We start from the raw sequence: 20,423 nt of genomic DNA on the forward strand, positions 1-20,423 counted from the left end.
CTGGTCTAGTGGAAGATGTCCCAGCTCATGGTAGCGGGGTTGGAACCAGATGATCTTTAAGGTCCCTTCCAACCCTTACCATTCTATGATTCTATGATTCTCTACCGGGCTGCTTGAAGAATTCTGGTTATAAGAGACCTTTGAGAATTGATCTGCAAGCGCACAATGACTTTCTTCTCTTCTCACTGTGGTTACGGTTGGATACTGACAATTAAAAATGGTATACAACACATTTTTAGGTGTAATGCTTCATCAAACAAAAGACTTTAGCCATTGTGTTTTCTTCCTCTCTGTGCTATGCATGGAGGCAACCATATTTGTCACTGAAGTCACGTAAAGCTTCTTAAAATGAACAAGCAAAATAAAAATCAGAAAACAGGAGAAGATTTCACTACAAGTAGATAAAGCTCAGTCTAGAGCTCCCACGAGTTTTCACAGATGGCTAGCAAAAGCATAGGAGGCTCACACATCAGAAGTCAGCCTTAGATCTTTCTTCCTTTACTGAGCTTTATGAAGAGTTTCCTTTCAGTCTGTACATTCTCAGAATTCTACCATTACCATAAATTCTTCAAATATAGCTGCCCCAGATTAAAGCCCTATTTTTTATAATATGCAATTGCAGAAGTGTAATAATGTTCAGGAAGTAAATCTGTTCTCCATATAATCCTGAGTTCCGCTCTGGAGAGATCAAGCACAAGAAGCTGTCTTACCAGATTGTATCATGAACACAAACAAACTCTCAAATATTAAAAAAAACAGAATCAAAACTCCAAGAAATTTCTCCAACAAATCCCATGTACAAGGAATAATAGTTTATTAAAATAATTCTGAAAGCTGAGTTTTCCATGCAGGACAAAACTGTGGCATTAGCAGTGTTCAATAAAACTAAACAAAGAAGTTTTAAGAGACACTTCTGACAAGGGCATTCCATTGCAGCAGCTCAAATCCTCTCACCAGACTTTAAATCCAGGTCTGTCATGAGCCAGAACTTTACAGAAATGCAGAAGGACTCCTATATAGCTTCAAAGCAATAAAGGAATGTAGTTGGAGAAGTGCATAATGTAAAGAGCAACTCCACTAACTGATCGCTCACAAGTATTAGAAATAATTTCTGTGTTAGCAGTGGAGGAAGATGTATCATGTTGCACTATGAAAGTAAAAGACATATAAGTAGTTCACTGAAGTAATGGAGTGAAGGAAAATAACATTTCAAACCACAAATAATCTAGCCACAAGTACCTTCTGAGCACACTTCTAAAATGTGACAGTCATTTACCTGAAGCCACAATTTTGCACTGCAATTAGATTTAGGATATTTCTGTAGAACTAATTGGAAAGATTTTGTGTGATATCTTTATTCACTCTTACACTCATTCATTCACTCAGCACCCTGTGAATGCACTATTTACTGAAGGATGCTGTAAATTTTCTCATGAACGCCATTCTGAAGCTATTTTGTGTGCCAAAGGGCTGCCCTTGCATTTGCCTCCACAACACACAGTGTAGCCCATCTCAAGAATGGCAGAGAAATCATAAAATTGAAGTAACATATCAAAGAGGATGACAATGTATTAAGGGGAGGTTAATCAAACTAGGTAACTCAGCCTGGAGCAGAGAAGACTCAAGAGAAAAAGAGATATGAAAGAAGGGCATAAAACCATGTGTTACGTGGAGGAGGTGAAAAGGAAATGACTATTTTTTGCTTGTAATAAAAGAAATAACATCATGAAACGAAATGATGAGACAGACAATTTAAAACAGACAGGAAGTAGTTTTTCATGTAGTACTTAGTTAAATTGTGAAACTCATTGTTGCAGAATACCATGGATGCCAAAAAGAAATTCACAAAGGAAAGGACAGATTAAGGGTTGTTAACCAACAAGTTACAGACAGAACTTTTCCTACAGAAATCCAGTTATTAAGACTTTGCTGGAATTTGGATACACACTCTAAGAAAATAACATTCCAGACATGGGAGAGAAGCTTAAGCGTGCTGTCTAAATTTGGTCTCATGGTCCCACATACTTAAGAAAACACAAGCATCCCACTCCCCCATCTGCCAATCAGATCATCTAGACCTCTTCCTTTCAAGTAACACTTCTGCCTTTGGAACTCCTGACACTTTTAGGAACTATGCCATTGAAAAGGGACAACACTATTTTGGATCCTTGCTTCTACTTCCTTAAAATGGACAGAATATCACAGAGTACTTCTGCCTGCTTCTTTCCTGAAATCATGAATCGTTGGTGAAAAAAAGACCTCATGTTGTTCTGCTTGTGACATAGAACATAGTAGAAATTACACAATACGACAACTGCAAAGGTCATCGACCCTATTTCATACAACTTCTTTTTCTTATCGTGGTTTCCCTTCAGAGTTGACTGTTGATTTTATATAGCAATACATCCCATAATCCTACTTTTCATAGAGGATCTTTATATTAACACCTCAGTGTAAATCACTACATAACCTGATTTCTTCAATTACTCAGATATATAAAGAAAAGAAATTACAATAAACTGTACTTCTCTGTACTGCTTTATCCGTGCACAAGGATTTACTGTGATTTTTTATTTCAAAATTAATCCAGTTCTCAGATACCTTCATTCTTATTTTCCTGCTTCTCTAAATACAATCTTACATATTCAGTGTACTGCATTCTGTGCTTAGCATCAAAGAGTAACTATCCTAAATATATCTTCTGTGAGATTTGTTGAGTTTCAGTGTATATTTTACATTCTTTGTACTCCACCATGCATTCACAAAGCATTCTTGTCATTATGCATTCCACTAAAGAAAGAAAGAAATATCTAAAATTTACTGAAATAAAGTTTAGTGAAATAGAATATAGAAAAAGAAAGTATTTTGAGGTTAATTTTAAAAACACATCTTACTGTGACTTGTTACATTCAATTAAAGTCAGATCGATGAATGAACAGCTATAGTAAATACTGAAAATGATACTTCTGGGTAATTTATGAGAGGAAGTACACTGTGATCCTTTCATCAATAAATACAAGTGAAGACTATAGCACAGCAAAGCAGTCAATGAGCAGAAATTATACTGTTCGTTGCTAACAACTACTCCTTGCTTTCTTTGCATTTCAACCTGTTTTGTGTTCTCAGGGTGGACCATTTTGAGGTGTTGTTTTGTACTTTTGCAAATTTCTGTGCTTTGATTACATTTTCACGTGGAACATGTAGAAGAGCTATTATTCTATCTGTGTGGGAAATAGGAAGATGAACTTACGCTATCTGAAAATGAATTAAAGAAGATGGGAAGAAATGTGTTCTGCAGTAGTGGATAACAGGATGACCTTGAAAGTACTCGCTGAACACTAAGGTGCTTCCTAGTTTCAGAGTCCTTCTGGACCCCTCCCTGATTCTTAGTGTTTATATACCTATTGTAGTCAAAAATTGTTTCTTTTTCTTAACACCAGCTGCACTCAGGATCCATGTTTTTAAAGGCAGAACACTACCAGTTGCCATTTGTTATGCTTGGGCTTTAGACTGACAGAACACTGACGAGGTCCCAGATTGTCATCAGGAGCCAGTATTTCAGCTGGTAAGTACAAAGTGAAAAAGAAGACATAGTACCAAGTCTCCTCAGTCCATGTTGGCTTTTTTTTCAGTACCAACCACAGCTCAAAGCCCTAAATGAACTGGGCTCTACCAGTCTATATTTTTTTTTTTTTCCCTACTTCGAAAACTTGGAAATAACCAGAAATTAGTCCTCCAGCTTGAAGGTGACCGGACTTTGGTAGCAGACCTACTGTTTTGGATCTCCATCTCACTATATCTCTTCCTTTTCCATGGAGAACTTGTGTATCTAGAGGATACTTTCAGAGAATGAGACAAATGTGATCTTGCCACGTTATATTTGGTTTAAACTGGAACAGCTGCAATACAGTAATAATGCATTGAGATGTTACACAGCAGAAAACAGAGAAGACTATGAGGCTTCTCTGATGAGCTCATACCAAGGCTCTTGCTAGGCCTCTGTTTTCTTAGCCCAAGAGGTGAAAAGAAAAAACACCCTTTTCAATATCTCTGACAATACTCCACTGACAGCTGAAGAGCTTGGTTACTGGTACTACTTCTGATGTTTCTTTCCCTTAACCTCAGTAGTCTTTATGCCAGCAGGAATACTCTGTAACATAGTAGAAAATCAGGTTGTGAGAGGTTAATACCAGTAAGCATTTCACATTCCTTAACCACAATTTGTCATTTAGAGGTCGGACACTAATTTATCTCTTTTTTTGCAGGATTTCGAACTTTGTGAGCAAATACTACGGAAAATTTATAATGAAAATCATGGGGGTTTGGTGCAGATGACTAAAAGTAGCTCTAAAATGAGCTTCAATAGTATTATGATAAGCTTTAAACAACTAGAAACTGTTTTTAAAATTCAAGTGACAAAAAAAAAATAGGCACCACAATGCAGGATTCACTTGGAACAGCAGTTGTTGACAAAATCTGAAAATAAGTGATGAGACCCTGAAGTAAGTCTATAAAAGTATGAAAAACGAAGAAAGATTAATATTCAGGGCAGAATACTGATTGGAAAGCCTCCACAAAAAGATAACAGGACTATTTTTAAAGCTGCATGTTACTTCTAGAGACATAGGGAGATAATTTAAAGAGGCTTTCATGCTGATTACTTTAGATAAAAATACAGCCTGTTCGAAGTTAGCCAAACATGCTGGGTAGCCAAGTTGATGCAATGTGTTCTAGTATACTGTGTGTCCATGGATGTTCTGGAATTTACTGTAGGTACAGCTGGGAAATCTCAGAGATATCCCTTTCCAGAATTCAGCCATTGGGTTATAAAAATATTTTCACATTTCCTGCAGATGGCTAGATTCTTTTCTTCACTCATAATTTTAATTCAGAATTCATTACGGACAGCTGCTGGCTCTGATAGAACCTAATTGCTCTTTTACTAGACTCAGCTGCAAGCAGTCAGATTTCCTTTTCCTTTATAGAGTATATTATATATAAACATGGGCGGGGAGAAAAATAACCAATTAACTAAATACATATGGATAAAATGACTCACTAAGAGCGCTGATCAAATAATGTATCAAACTACAGCTTAGGTCAAAGGAAATTACAGGCCTTGTAGGACATGATAATATATATATGGAAATAATTATCAGCACCAACATATTTGTAATTTGAGATAACACATGGAAAAGGCATTGCTTCTCTTAAAAAAATCTTACAGAAAATTATTACATTTTAATAAGGGGCAGGTTAATTCACTGAGTGAAAAGTCATCAGTCTCCAGGAGACCTGCTCATCCAAAACCATTTCTTGGCTGAATCCAAGTCAGGCCTCAGTACCCCCACTGGACAACTTAGCAAGAAAATGTGGCATAATTCTGGAACTATTTTTTCTGCCTTACCTCTTCTTAAAAAAAAAACCCAACAAAAAAAACCTAGGGAATAGTCACTGTTACAAAGGCTATAGAAAAAGGGTACATCACAAACAAGGGAGCAGAGACAGTCAGCAAAAAGACTAGGGATGTGAGGATTCCCTGGCATTTCCCTCCATATGACAAGTATTGAAGCAGGTTAGGATATTTTGCTGTCCTAGCTTGTTATGCTGGATGAACACAAGGGAAAGTTGTAGACACATAAAACATGAAACAGCATTAAAGAATATTCTTTTTTCTCCCTTTATACAAAGACGTTCAGTGAAATGAAGAGACATGTTTAAAGCAACAGTAAAAAGATATTTTCTAACACGATGTGTGAAACTACTTGTCAGAGAATATTCTTAGACAAGGAAAAAAGTCAAATACAAGACTGTTTAGTTTTGTTCTTTGAAATGTGTGTACAATCATGAACATAAACAGTATAGTATCCACCAGCTTCTTTAGGTAACTAAAGGAATAACAGATGAAAAGAACTGATATCCTCATGAAGTAGGGCTAAACTAGTCACTAACTGCTTGCTGCTGGGGAGCAAACTTTACTGAAATATTGTTGACACTGGAATTTTTTACTCTCCCCTGAAAGTTCTGACATTTGCCATTGTCAGAGACAGGATACTGGCCTAGACAGATCACTAATTCTATCTAGCAATACCACTCACTATGTTCCTTTTTGGATTTCTAACTCTATCAGAAACAAAATCTTGCCCTATACAGTCATAGCAGCTTTTTAGGATTTCAAAAGATAATCCAGTCCTGAGTCACAGCAGTGGGGGTATAATCCCCTGAACCACAGGCTAAGTGCCAACCAAAGATGGCTTTATACACATAGAACTGATTTAATCAAAAAGACCACAAGTAGGTTGTAATCGATGGCCTTGTTGGACTTGTCGAATGCAAGACAAAAGACAAACGGACTGAGGTGTCAAGAGCCAAAGAGCTAACAAAAGAAGTAAATAACTGGTGCTTATCTTATCAGACAAAAGTGAGGGGGGATAGCCCATCACTGTAAACTCAGTGATCTGTGGGGCGCCGCGGAGGCTGCGCAGCCAGAGATTGCTTCAGAGATTGCTTTGGACAAAGCACAGATGGCCCCCGAATGCACATACCAAGATGCCCGCTCCGAAGGCGTGTCACACTGCTGAGTCCCGCTTCTGACGACACGACATTCCATGCCAAGAGCCAATCGATACACAATAATTGACTTAGTCCCACCTCGCAAAAAGATTTCCAAACATATAAAAATTGGCACTTGAAAACTCTCTTTGGGAGGAGGAGCCAAGCGAGAACTTCACCTGACGGACGGGTCGACGGGCCTGAACCTCTCTTCCCCCCCCAAAAAAGGACGCCTTTTTGGTAAGAGTCACGCCTCTGATTTTGTCAGACGTATCCCCGGGAACACATTGTTAACTAAAGCGCTAAACTATTACTTTGAGCTCAACTTTTGTAGACAGTGAATTTATCAACGGCAATTCCGAATCTGTGATAACTGTCACTTGAATAAATTACCTATTGTTTCAACTTTGCGAAACTGTTTCAGTGAAAATCCTTGGAAGGGCTCTGGCAGGCTAGTTGAATATCAGACTCCCCTTACCCCCCCTTTAACGCGACATAGGTCTTTTCCACTGTTTGAACCTGCATGAAGAAATACTGCTACTATTTGTTATTTGTATGCTTTTGAATGTTAATAGTGATTCCAGTGATACTTACCGAGTTTTTGTGTGCATAAACCATGGAAGCACATCCTGTACATAGAGCAGCCTCAGTTCAGGTTTTAGGAAAGGCTACTTTGCTGTGCAGAACTGGTTTCTAACTTAACATGAAACTTGAAAGTGGGTCAGCATTAGTTTGCCGTTATTTCACACCTTATGGAGGATTTCTAGATAATGTGGCATAGTATTTTCCTACTCAAACTAAAAACATCAAGGTACCCTAGCCAACCTTTAAGCACCCTGTCAAGGTGCCCTAGTCAATCTTTAAGGACCCTGCACATTGTCACATTAATTACCGTATGGTAATCCTTGTCATGTTCATACTTCCAGGTTTTCATATGTCAGCACCTAAATTTAAGGAAACAAGTGAAGAGACCTAGTTAGTAAGACCCAGACTGCCCTTAAGCTAAAGAGTGATCGGCTGGGTAAGGTAACTGGCATCTTTGCAATAAAGATGATCCTAACTAATGACACTTAAATTTGAAACAGAGAAAAAATTTCCAGCATTACCGACCCATCACTGGCTCTATCAGCATACAGATGGAGACTCTTCTTTTTGTCTGTATAATTGCATGAGCATAGCATAGGAATTGGGTGAAAACTCTGTGTGTTCAGCATAAAACAATCAGAGTCTTCAACTGCAAATCTTTTGGAATCTAAATTTTCACAACCTGGCATGCTTTTATGGTGAGAATATGAAGGCAAGTCCCAACTCCTATCCCTCTGTGACGCCCTTCACTACACAAGTAATTATTAAGTACTGTCTTGCTGTACCACTGACCCCTCCATCAGTGTGCTGGTGTGACATCAGTCTTTGTTTCTGCCAGTCATCCTTACTTCTAGACTCTTTCTCATGTCCAGTAGATCCTGCAACTGCCACAACTAAATGAAGACAGAAAAACTAACCAAAGTTTTCTATATTAAGAGAAATCAGTTCCAGTTCCTTAAACAGAGATGAAGCTCCCAAGGTATCAATCTCTGCAAGCCTTGGTATATTAAATAACCCCCCAGGAGAAAGGGATGTGTAGAAATGAAATGACTCCCAGCTAGTTACTCTGACTGCATGGTCAGAGTAATTGAGACTATCAGTACAAATGGAATACAATGAAAAACAGGGATGTCTACTCTACTGTATTTTCATATTAAGAGGAACTAAACATCCTAATCAGAGTCACCAGCTATGCATTGCTTTAAGAAGAGAATCTAACAACAGCTTTATCCCTCTCCCTTTGCTTTTCATTTGTTAATGAAGACTTTGAGAAAAAAGTGGTCTTAATGAGATATATGGTGACCTACAGCTAACAGCTGGAGGGGAAATAGAGTTACAGTGTTTTTGTACATGGATTATATCAAGCACAGTCTAATACATAGTAGCAACCCAATAGGTGCTGGATAAAGACATGTGGATAAGAGAAAGTTTAGAATATTTGTGATATTAACATACTTGTCATACTAAAATGCCTTTACTATCTTTTCCTCTCCAGAGCTTTCCAGTGTCCATGTAAGTCAGGAAAGACCTTCAGTTGTTCTCAGGGTAGGGAGAGGGAAGGGCTGAGGAGCTTTTAGTACTTTTTAATCTCCTTTGAAAGATTTCTGAATATGTACTTTGGAGATATTTCCTCCCCACCATGAAAAAGGATAGGCAGTCATCTGCAACATACTCATTGCCAGGATTAGGAAATGAGCACTTCCAAGCCATGTGGCAAAAGTGGTAGAGGTTCAAAAGGTATAGAGGTGAAGTAAAACAATCCTCTGGAAAATCACTGCCTTAGATATACATTATTTTTTATTCTGAAACACTGAACAAAAAGCAGGTAAGTATTCTATTTTAAAAAATACAAGATCACATTGCATTCTGTTAATTTTTGAAAATTAACTTCTTTTCATTGTGCTAACTGGTTATGTTAGTCTACTCAGACACAGATTTACTTAAAGTAGTCACGTTCTTCCAGACATCCAAGTTTTTCCGTTTGCAATAGCAGCATTAACAGTACCTGCCAAAATTTCACAAAGTGTCTTTAAGATATGCCCCTTGGTGCTGGTATTAAAAAGAGAGATTCAAACATATGGGAATGCACTTACATGTTAAGCTTTTATGTAGTGTTACCGAACCAACTACTAAAGTTTCTGTGATGTTTTGAAAACATAGTAGCATAAAGCTCCAAACACCCTCCGGTGCTATTTTAGTGTGATCTGATTAGCACCTGTTTGCCTGTACTAATCCAACTTCAAACGCAAACGTGTGCTTTCCCCACTATCACTAGACCACACATTACAGCCTCACCAAAGCAGAATCCTAGGGTTTAAGTCTCCTTTTTTTCATTAAAGAAACCCTTTTTTCTATATCAGCTCTACAAATTAGGGCAAGTCATGCAGCCAACAGCTGGATTTCGATATTACTCAACTTCTGTGTAAAGGGACTGAAAGGATACAGTCTTAAAATATAACAGTCTATAAATGAAAAAGTATCTACCTGCATTAAGTATCTGAACCACCATAAAAAAATCTTCAGACTAGTTATTCTAAATAAGCCAAGATTTGAACACACATTATGAAAAGTATCTACAAGCAGAATCTAAATGCTTTTAAATTCTTAAAAGAAATTTTTAAATGAAATTTCTAATTTAATTAGAAAATTGTTAAATTTCTTTTGTATTTTTTTTTTGTTTTCATTCAGCTTTACCTTTGATTTAGCTGCTTTCCTCTATCAAGTCTCACACTGAAAATAATGATAGCGTTGTCTCTGGGAGAATGTAACTCAAGCAAGGGTCATGGGACATGGGACTTTATAACAAATATATTTCTAAATTTAACTTTACCTTGATTTGGGATTTGCTAAACTATCTTTCCTGGATATAGACAGAAAAGTACAGATTTTTCCTGGAAAAAGAGTGCAATGGCATTAAGCGCGTGTATTATTACCACTACACCTTTTTTGTATAGTTAGTCCTACCAGAATATCTGATTACATAAATAAAAACATCTGCATTTAGACTAGGCCTTGATGTTATCTTTGGTGTTTCGTAATCCTTTTGGCAATGATCTATGTTTTCGCCTGAAAAATAATGTAGCTTTAATTCTATTTTACTCAAATTTTCAGCTTAAAAACCTGCCAACTTTTCAGCACAAGTAAGAGCTTTGACTGGTAGAATGTACATATGACATTTCTCAACATGTTTTTGACTTCTATATTAAATTAAAATTCAATACTGCACAGACAACCAAGCTGCTTATTATGAAAAATAGATACATAAATGCAATGCAAAATGTCTGTTGCATGGACATTAGTAACAAATAATCACTAATATTATCAGAAATTTTGATCATATAATTCTTTATTTTTCTTTGCTTTCATCACAAAAACTTCGTTATAAAGACTTCCACTTGCATTTGTTTGACACGCATTTATTAGAACGTCTTATAAAGTCAAGTATTTTTGAACAGTAATGCTTATATCAACAGTTAATTTCACTAGTTAAGACTATGCATTTTTTTTCTGATCCCTGCTATGCGAATAGAATGCATTCAAATGTTTACAGGGTGGGTTCATCAGTTGTCACTTCTTTTCACCTTAGACTTCTTCCCACTAAGTACACTGTAAGTTATTAAATAAATTCTTTATACACTGAATAGCCACTTCCTAGGAACAGAATATTAAACTAGCTTATCAGCTACTGAGGCTTTGATACAAACTGGTCTAGCACAGCTGTGAACCAGATCTCCAGCTACCTTGATTCTCTGTATGATATATAGCCATATCCCAAAACCACCAAGCAAAGTGGAAAAACCTCTTAATCTCTTAACATGAAGTGGACTGAAAGACAACTGGTGGTCAATATTAAGAGAGACGTGGAGAATGCAGTCAGGAGAAGCTTGGGCTAAACTTTTCACTTACAATGCCTACTTATAACTACAGAATAAATAGGGGGTTACTCTCCAAGGATCAAAATGCAGATAGCTGGCTCTTTCATTTATTCCTCACCCAGGCAGGCTCTGGTTGCTTTTACTGGGTGTTGGCCTGCATCAAAAGTGAAAAGGAACTCAGCTTTTGAACACTAAGAAACTCTGAGTAAAATTCACAGAAATATTACAAATAGCTTCTCTCTGTACCTAGTTGCCTGCTAGCTTTTATTTTCAGTTTTCTGTGGGTTAAAAGCTTTGCAGAAAAAAGCTTCCATGGTTTCTTCATACCTACTCTTTCTTTTTACCACATATTTTGAAAGCTGAACCCTCTTGTATTTATACTTCTATAACATGTCATTATGGAATTCCTCTGAGCTCTGACAGTTTGTTAGGTACTGGAAGAAACATAAAAGAAGGTATCCGTGCTGTCTCAGATGTCTTACACTCCCCATCACGAATCCCATGTTCCCACTGGGGAGTAAACTCAGATTATCCCTTCAGTGTGATATCTTGGAAAAGCACTGACTAACATAGGCAAAGGATACAAAATATGGTCTTGTATTATGTTGTTTTGCTCTAGTGGAGAAAGTTTGAAATACTTCTAATACCTGAATGATGATAGTACATGAGCTTTAATGAAAAGGGACTTAGGGAGTCCTGAACACAAAATGGGAGACAGTGACAGATAAGATTCAGAACAATGAAAAGATACCTTTTCTAAAAGGCTGCAGAGGCAGACTAGGGGCCAGCAAAGGAAGAAATGAAAACCAGGAAGTCTGTCAAGAATAGATAAAACTTCACAGTGGAAAACAGTGAATACTAGAAGGCAGTGAAAGCTGATGCATGACAAAAATTGTCAGGAGAATGATACCATTAGAACGGCGATCTTTCTTCAGAGATAATAGTAAGACACGTAGGAACATCTTTCATATTGAAATGGTTCAGCAATATGGTAAAACACAGTGTAAAGAGTTTGAGAAAACAGTGGAACTGAAGGACAGAAAGAGAACATAATTAGAGGAGTCCATGGAATAAAGCGCAGTCCAGACACTGGAAAGAAAAAAAATTTAAAAAAGTGAAGTGACTGAGGATGAGAAGCAAAGGAAAGAGTGGAATGGAGAAATTTAGAAAGTGAGTAGCAGAGAAGGGAGGAAAGGAAAATCTGAAAGTAGATTCTAAGACAAAACAGATAATATGCCAAACTTGCTTCCTTTTTCTGTTTCAATACAAAATGGAAATTTTTTTGAGCTTCAAATGAAATATTCAGGCACACCCAGTACTTTAATTTCAAACTACATGTGAAAATTTTTCATGCTGCTGAATAAAAGGCGTATCTTTTAGCCTAAAATAAATTGTGCTGATGCTCTCTCATTGTTCCCCTTCTGATTTTTTTTTATCAGTTTAATAATGTCAAATTCAAAATGATAATGCAATACAAATTTCAAAATATAATGTTGCTACAATATGCCTGAAAAGGGACACCCACATTAACATCACTACTGTAAGAAAGACTTTAGTAACTTATTCTTGTTGGTCTATCAGTCAGATAGTCAGCGCATTAATACTGATGAGTTAATGAGTACATTTATAAACTTTGGACTGTCCACAACACTTGCTGCTACTTGCCCAGCCACATAAAATTTTTATATTCAGAGACATAAATTTGTAAATTTGGAAGAAATATTGTTTCATTAGTTCTTCTGCTCACAGACAAATTGTTGGAAGTGGGATTTAAAAAGCTTGTTAAAATAATAGACTATGTGGAAGTAGAAGATAGGTTGTAAGAAATGCCTAAAAACTTCATGTCTCAAGAAGCTATACAAATGGCAAAGAGCTTCAACAAATTTACTACCAGGATATGCATATTGTAGAGTACTGATAAATAAATTAATAGGAAATTGGGGAAAAAAAGTCTGTCAACAGGCATCAAATCATACTACCTAACCTGACCATTACTGTTACTGAAATTTGCACACATAACCAATGACAAAGAGAAAATAATGACCTTGCAGTTCATCAATACTACTGAGCGATAATAAGCTTTGTATTTGATTTCATCGTTTCCAGTGACTTGCTGCTATGACTCTGAACAACTAGTTTCATTCGTCTATTTTTGCATTGACACAACTTAGATAATTATACTAATTTAACAGCCTTCTGTCATGGTTTAACCTGGCAGCTGGCAACTCAGCACCAGACAGTTGCTCGCTCACCCCTCCCCTTCCCCCCACAGTGGGATGGGGACAAGAAATGGACAAAAAGTAAAACTCATGGGTTGAGATAAAGACAGTTTAACAAGACGACGAAATAAATACTAATACTAATACCACTACTAATGATGCTAATAATAATAATCATAACAATGAATATGCAGAACAAACTATATACAATAGAATTCTTTGATGAATGATTTACAGCCAGTCCCCAAGCAGCGATTACACAACCTGGAAGTAGCAGATTTCAAAGAAATCCCAAAAAAGACCAAACTCCAGAAAAGTTCGAACTCCCACACAAGAGAGTATTCAAAGTCATGGAAATGAGAGAAGAAAGACTCCTGCACCCCAGCCAACCCCTATTCCTAAAATTAGCCCGATATCCATGGTATGGAGTACTTCCACTGGCCAGCCTGGACTGGCTGCCTGGCTGTGCTCCCTCCTGGGTCCTGCACATCTGCTCATCAGCTGAATATGAGAAACTGGAAAAAGTCCTTGATTTCTTAGCAACAACTGAAAACATCAGTGTTATCAGCATTCTTCTGGTACTAAATCCAAAACACAGCAGCTACTGAGAGGGAAATTTACTCTATCCCAGTTACAATCAGGAATTACATTCCTCCAGAATGGGAGGATTAATTTCTTCTATTAATTTTGGTTTTGATTTAGAGCATAACATCTACACTGCTGAGCATCTTTGGAGGTATGCTATATATGGATCAAGCTGATGAATTTATACCTAAGGCAATTTATAATTCTAGGGAATACTCAAAATGTTCTAAGATCCTGTAAATACAGGTACAAAAAGATTTGGCTGCATTCAGGAAATACTCAGCAAACTGTATAAATATTTGTATTATTATTTATGTTTATTCTACATTCTGATCTTTTCTAAACAGTCTGTGCCTTTCAGTATTGAAGTCCTGCTTATTTTGTTTTCCTGTTGATCTTATTTTCCTGTCTTATTTACAAGAGCCTCTTTTCATCACTTTAAAAATGTTTAAATAACCAGCTTCCATGGCTGGCTTACCAATACGTAAGAAGTCAGAACTAGAGGGAGTGGTATGCTGTAGTCCTTATAATTCCTACACCTCAGTTTTTCGATGACAGAAGCAAGACTGGTTTTCAAATACAGTAAGCATTTGTAGCTTCAGTGAGCGGGTAGTAGCTCTCAGCCTTATTACCTGAAGGTATCCCAAAACAAAGTTCAAAAAAAATCAGTGATCCTAAGAACCCGCTTTGAAAGGGGCAGCAGAGTAAGCTATGTAAGCTATAACAGCCATAACACCACAGCCCTGGAATGAGGGGGACTCATTGTACAGCTTACTTCTATCACAATTGGCACATATGTTCTGACGATGTTCTTAGCAGTGTGATTTCAACGTTTTCTGAAAAACCTGTTCTTGTCAAAGATTTCCAAAGAATCCTCATTTCTTTCTCTTCATTTGCCTTACTCCCAGAACTTTAAGAGGAGCTGATGTTTTTCTCTTGAGAATTTATTATTTCATACCTTACAATGACTAAAGAGATTTGTTACCTTGCAAACAGCATGGAGCAATCATTTCCCTGGAAGTAAGGTCAGTCTGTTTCCCATGTACCACCTTTGTGATTCCAGCTCCTCACAGTCCTAAACTGAGGGTTTAACCTTGAATACAGATTAAGGTTTGTATCTATTTTTAATAAAAATTGTCATTTATCTTTCTTAATTTTCATGGTCTTTACTTTCGCACACATTCTAAGTAATAATTTCAAAAGCTGTTTCATTGCTGAACACATACTTTCTTCAGTATTCAAGTTCTTAAATCAACACTATCCTCTTTCTCTTTTATGTCACCTTCTGAATGCCATAGATACATTTGTATCCTCCCTTCAGACATTCTCCATGCAGACCTTCAGATATTCTAAAATTAATTCCTCTTGCACAGACCAAAGAAAATAATTCTGGCTGATCCAAGTTGGCAGTGCCATACTTGGGTCCCTAATTTGCAATGCAACCACCTTTTTCTTCAGCAGACTCAAAAGTCTCTTTGAAAGCAGACGATGTTTTTGTCTGCAACAAAACAGAAAGCAGTAATCTTGACATAAGATGCTTTGAAAGAAATTCTGTGCTTACCTGCAATGTACAACCATAGGTCCAGCATCAGGTGGGTTGCAGGTCTTGACTCGTCGCAGGAAAGCTAAGAATGGTGTTGGGTGTTCTGGGACACCATGATCAGGCCAAGCAGTGAACTGGAATTGCCTCACTTCCCTTTTCTCACTTGAACCATTCTATGAAATTAAAAAACTTCATGACAAAACTGTCACTTGATATGATATTGGCACATTTCAGTGAAACAACTGCACAGCATGTATACCAGTGAAGTGTAATGAAATCAGATTTGAGGCCAGAGACAAATGGAACTCACTCTATGGAGGGAAATGTCTCTTACATTCTAAACTGCAGGATTTAAACAATGCAAGAGTTTTAACTATACTGCACATTAATGTATCACAACAAGTGCCAGAGCTCCAGTGAGTACTTCTTTCAGCTAAATAGTTTTTCATAGCGAGAACTCTGTATTAACTTACAAAACTCCATCCTGTAAGACAAAAACACTCTGTCTGTAGAAGAAGTTTCATTGTTCAGTGCTGCTAGAAGGAACCAAAGAAGGAAAGCATATGGAGGGAAAGGGAAGAAAGGGAGTGAGGAAATAAGAGAGAAAGGCAGACAGGGATACCAGGAAGTAAAGAAAGAAGAAGGGCAGGGCAGCAGGAGGGAGAGACAGGAAGGGAGGGAGGAAGGAAGGAAGGAAGGAAGGAAGGAAGGAAGGAAGGAAGGAAGGAAGGAAGGAAGGAGGGAAGGAAGGAGGGAAGGGAGGAGGGAAGGAAGGAAGGGAGGAAGGGAGGAAGGGAGGAAGGAAGGAAGGAAGGAAAGAAGGAAGGAAGGAAGGAAGGAAGGAAGGAAGGAAGGAAGGAAGGAAGGAAGGAAGGAAGGAAGGAAGGAAGGAAGGAAGGAAGGAAGGAAGGAAGGAAGGAAGGAAGGAAGGGAGGGAGGGAGGAAAGGAAAGAAAGGAGAGGAGAGGAGGGGAGGGGAGGGGAGGGGAGGGGAGGGGAGGGGAGGGGAGGGGAGGGGAGGGGAGGGGAGGGAAGGGAAGGGAAGGGAAGGAAAGGAAAGGAAAGGAAAGGAAAGGAAAGGAAAGGAAAGGAAAGGAAAGGAAAGGAAAGGAAAGGAAAGGAAAGGAAAGGAAAGGAAAGGAAAGGAAAGGAAAGGAAAGGAAAGGAAAGGAAAGGAAAGGAAAGGAAAGGAAAGGAAAGGAAAGGAAAGGAAAGGAAAGGAAAGGAAAGGAAAGGAAAGGAAAGGGAAAAGTACTAGAAAGGCGAAAGGAAGGGAAGGGAAGGGAAAGGATAAATTGCCTATATTTCTATTTTAAAGTGTATTGTAAGTATCTATGAGTATATATACCTTGTAAAGTGCAAATGTACGAACACAGTATGTTGCCAGTTCGACAGTGTCTAAAAGGGTCACTTGGATTAGTCCGTAAGTTTCTGTGCCTCTGCTTGGCCAGTATTGGTCACACTTCACCTGCAGTGATAAATATGTAATTATTTAATACATTTAAAACTGTCATTGATTACATATCTGAGTATGTATCACTGTAGATTTTTAAAGTATGTGGAGTTAGAATGTCCAACAATTGCTAGGGAGCCAAACCAAAAAATTTATTTTATCATCCACAAGAACTGCTCTTCGGGTAGTAGCTCTTACAATGTCTTCTTCCATAATGGGTATTTGTAAATTTAGTGGGGCAAATAGTTAAGACATACTAAAAAGTACAGATGCGCTAAAGAAAAAACAATTTATAGCAGCTAAAAATATGACCTATATGTTCTGTATCTCACCTTTCACAGTCCAGAATTTAGCAACAGTATTCATCCAGTAAAGGCAGACATACAATTCTTTGATTATTTGCCACATTTCACCTATTTCACATTAGTCCTCTAACATATAAACTGTTGCTTGGATGTTAATATTTAGTTTGTATACAGATATTTCAGTAAAAACTAATATTTTTCAAGAAATAATTTTAGCACACAGATAAATGAAAGACCACAGATCTGTGCTTCAGATTCTTCTCAGATCAGTGTTATGAAGCATATAATGAAATTCTGTTCTTAAGCATTTAAAAAACATGGTTTGATAGAGAGTGTTCATCCATCAAATTTTAAAAGATACAGGACATTTCATTCGGAGAAATCTCCATTTCAAAACACCATAGTTCAGAATATTAATGAGGTGAAATAATTCTGTATAAGATGACACATAAGAAAACCGTATGTTTATCATCATTGCTGAGGCTCAATAATTTGTTTCAGTTAAAAACGGTATTTATGATGCAAGCTATTACAAAAAAAAAGAAATGGTGAACCCCTAAACCCATCAGAAAACATGATATAAAGTAGTATGTGGGTTAAACACTTGAAAATATTTTGCTTTCAGTGACTGATAGGTGAAACTGAGACAGTCAGTCTCCATTCTGTTTATAACAATACATTCTTATCAGTCTTGCATACAGCACAGAAGTGTACTTTGAGTCCAGTAATAATACATTGCATTTGTTTAATAAATGTCTTCATTATTCAAAGTCAGACTCATACCAAATTCAGGGAGAACAGATGAACTGTAAGAAACAACCAAAGCAGAATATTGCACAGTATTTCTGATAAAAATGTGAATATTCACGTCAATCCAAAAGAAAAACCGAGGATTCCCTTAAAATGGAAAACTGAGAAATGCATCTTTTAAATTCATGTGTTCTCCAGTTTCCTCACTGTGCACAATACTTATTGCACAAGACAGTATGCTTTCAGACTCCTCAGTCCTGAACAGCTTTTCCTTGCAGGTCATTTTATTTTGAGGCTCACAGGTCACAGATCACTAATGGCTCACAAATCACAGTCTGAGAACAAGTAATCTAGATAAGAGGAGAAAAAAATCTGACCACTGAAGCAGGTGGTGAACATTCATAAGAGGCAAAAAAACTTGAAACAATATTTTACAGGAATTGATAGCTTAGTTTATAGGTAAAGAATTGGTACAAAGCAACTAAAAATGTTTATTGACACTACAGTCTTAAAAATGGGATTAATAGTATATAAATTACTCTTCTTAAGAGGAATTAATTAATTACCCCCTTGTGCCATTTACTGAAAGTATTGCAGATACTTCATGAATATCGGTGATTTATTTTCAAGATTCCTAATACTAGAAGCCACTGTGCTCTGCAAATCAGACAGAAAGGTATACTTTCAACTGAGTTATTTCAGTATAATTACAGTAAATCTAGTTTCACCATATCATTGATATAGACGCAGTGTAACTTGTGTCGATACTGGTTAGATACATTTTAGACAAGTTGTCATTTATTATTTATTATTTATTCCTTCCCATAAAAGGACATACATTTTTTCATGGCAAATGTTGATACATAATAGTTGTTTGTAAGCTTAGCCGTTACAGGTTTAGTACAAATCTCTGTCTGAACCTGTATGATTTGAATGATTTTTTTTAAAAATGAATAAAAATGGTACAACACTTTATGCACTTTTAATAAAAAGTATACAAGAAATAAATGTCTGGCTATGCCTTTGCATGCTTGAACATGTAGTTTTTCTCTTTACCCTGCAGTTCCCACATATAAATTGCATGCTTGTAGAAGCAGTGCCAGCTTCCAGAAAACATAACTGAAAAATTCACCAGCTTTCTCATTAGAAACACTTTATAAAAACAATGAGAGAAATTAATGCTGAACACAAAAAGTAAATGGAAAGTCAGAACGTAGTAGGTTACCAGCATCTTTGTGAACAATAGAAAATACTTGGTTTGTTTTTATTTTGTATAGTAATCTAACATTAAGCATATACTCGGATGTAGAAGCCTGTAGAAATTAATCCTTCTCAGATAGGCTTGGAGAAAATAAATGTGTCTGGTCTTTTAGGTGCAGATTTCAGTTTTTTTTTCATTTATTAGTTTATCTAACACAAACTCCAGTAATTTTATAATTTTTCTAAAATACTTTCTTTGAGAGCTAGCGGATGCAGATGACTGCTGTTGGAAGCAGACACTAACTGTTCAAAAATAAATATAATTTGTAGACCAGTGTATATATTATTTGAAAATAGAAACTGATGAAAGTAAGTATCAGATTTTTAGAAAGAACTTGATTTTGGATTGATGTGGATTTGACCTTCTGGAAAAGCACACGATGCTTAAGCTGATGGAATTACAACTTTTATTCCTTTGGCCTTTTGATTTTTCTCAGAACAAGAGGTCTTCTTCAGATATGTGCCCTTACCTGCCTCCTACACTCTTTTGCTCTGTGATCATATACCTTACATTCCCAATACTCCTAACAATTTAGAATACAATTTATCTCTGTGAGAGATCAGAACAATGTTTTCTATCGGACTTCACCAGCAGCAGAGAATCAAACAATGTAAGTCAGTTGTTAAGACACTACTTTCTGAGACAGAGTTCTTGTTAAATGTTTTATCCTATGTTGAAACCCCAGCCTTCAGCACTTACAGTAAGTTTATTTTTCAGAGGTTACATATTAATTTTTTTTCAGAACAAAAATTCTCAAACCCTTTGAGTCATCCAAAACTTAACACTGAAAGTCAACAAGCCAATGATGAAATTATTTGCCAAATGTTTTTCTCTTTGGTCTGCGTTTAATTTCCCTATAGTATGGGCAATTTCTTCCTCACTTGTGTACCTTGCCTGGAAAACACATAACTTCAATGTGGTAAGGTATGGTGATGGTAACATGAGTCCTCCTTCAGAAATACAATCACAACGTTTATTTATTTTCAGAGTTATTTCATATTATACCTTTGGTGAACTTCATAGTCCTCACCTTCCTCTCATCCATCCAACTCCTAGTTCCAAGGGTTGATCTTTTACCCTGCAGACTATATTCATCCGCACCCAAATGAGAGCTTTTCTGTTTCACTAACTGTACATGGTAACAGAAAACAGCTTTCATGCATAATTCTCTAATGTTTTCTTACCCGTCACTGAAGATGGTAAGATGAACATAACAGACACATGAGCGCAAAAGAACTCACTGGTGATTTCAAAGAGTATTTTTTAAAGAGAAATACGACTACAAGTAATGACAAG

The 20,423-nt window shown here is 36.9% G+C and overlaps 1 protein-coding gene across 40 annotated transcripts in view; it reads right to left on the reverse strand.

Annotated features, from left to right (window-relative positions):
* The window catches only part of PTPRD (protein tyrosine phosphatase receptor type D), a 1,391,241-nt gene that overhangs the window by 28,064 nt on the left and 1,342,754 nt on the right, over positions 1–20,423 (reverse strand). For all 40 annotated transcript variants that reach the window (XM_075446987.1, XM_075446992.1, XM_075447021.1 and 37 more), the window contains 2 exons: positions 16,707–16,826; positions 15,378–15,532 (listed from right to left, as the gene is read on the reverse strand). In XM_075446987.1, the coding sequence (XP_075303102.1) occupies positions 15,378–15,532; positions 16,707–16,826 (275 nt within the window). The remainder of the gene's footprint in view (positions 1–15,377; positions 15,533–16,706; positions 16,827–20,423) is intronic.

The sequence above is a fragment of the Opisthocomus hoazin genome, chromosome Z (assembly GCF_030867145.1).
Source record: "Opisthocomus hoazin isolate bOpiHoa1 chromosome Z, bOpiHoa1.hap1, whole genome shotgun sequence".
NCBI classification, from domain to species: Eukaryota; Metazoa; Chordata; class Aves; order Opisthocomiformes; family Opisthocomidae; genus Opisthocomus; species Opisthocomus hoazin.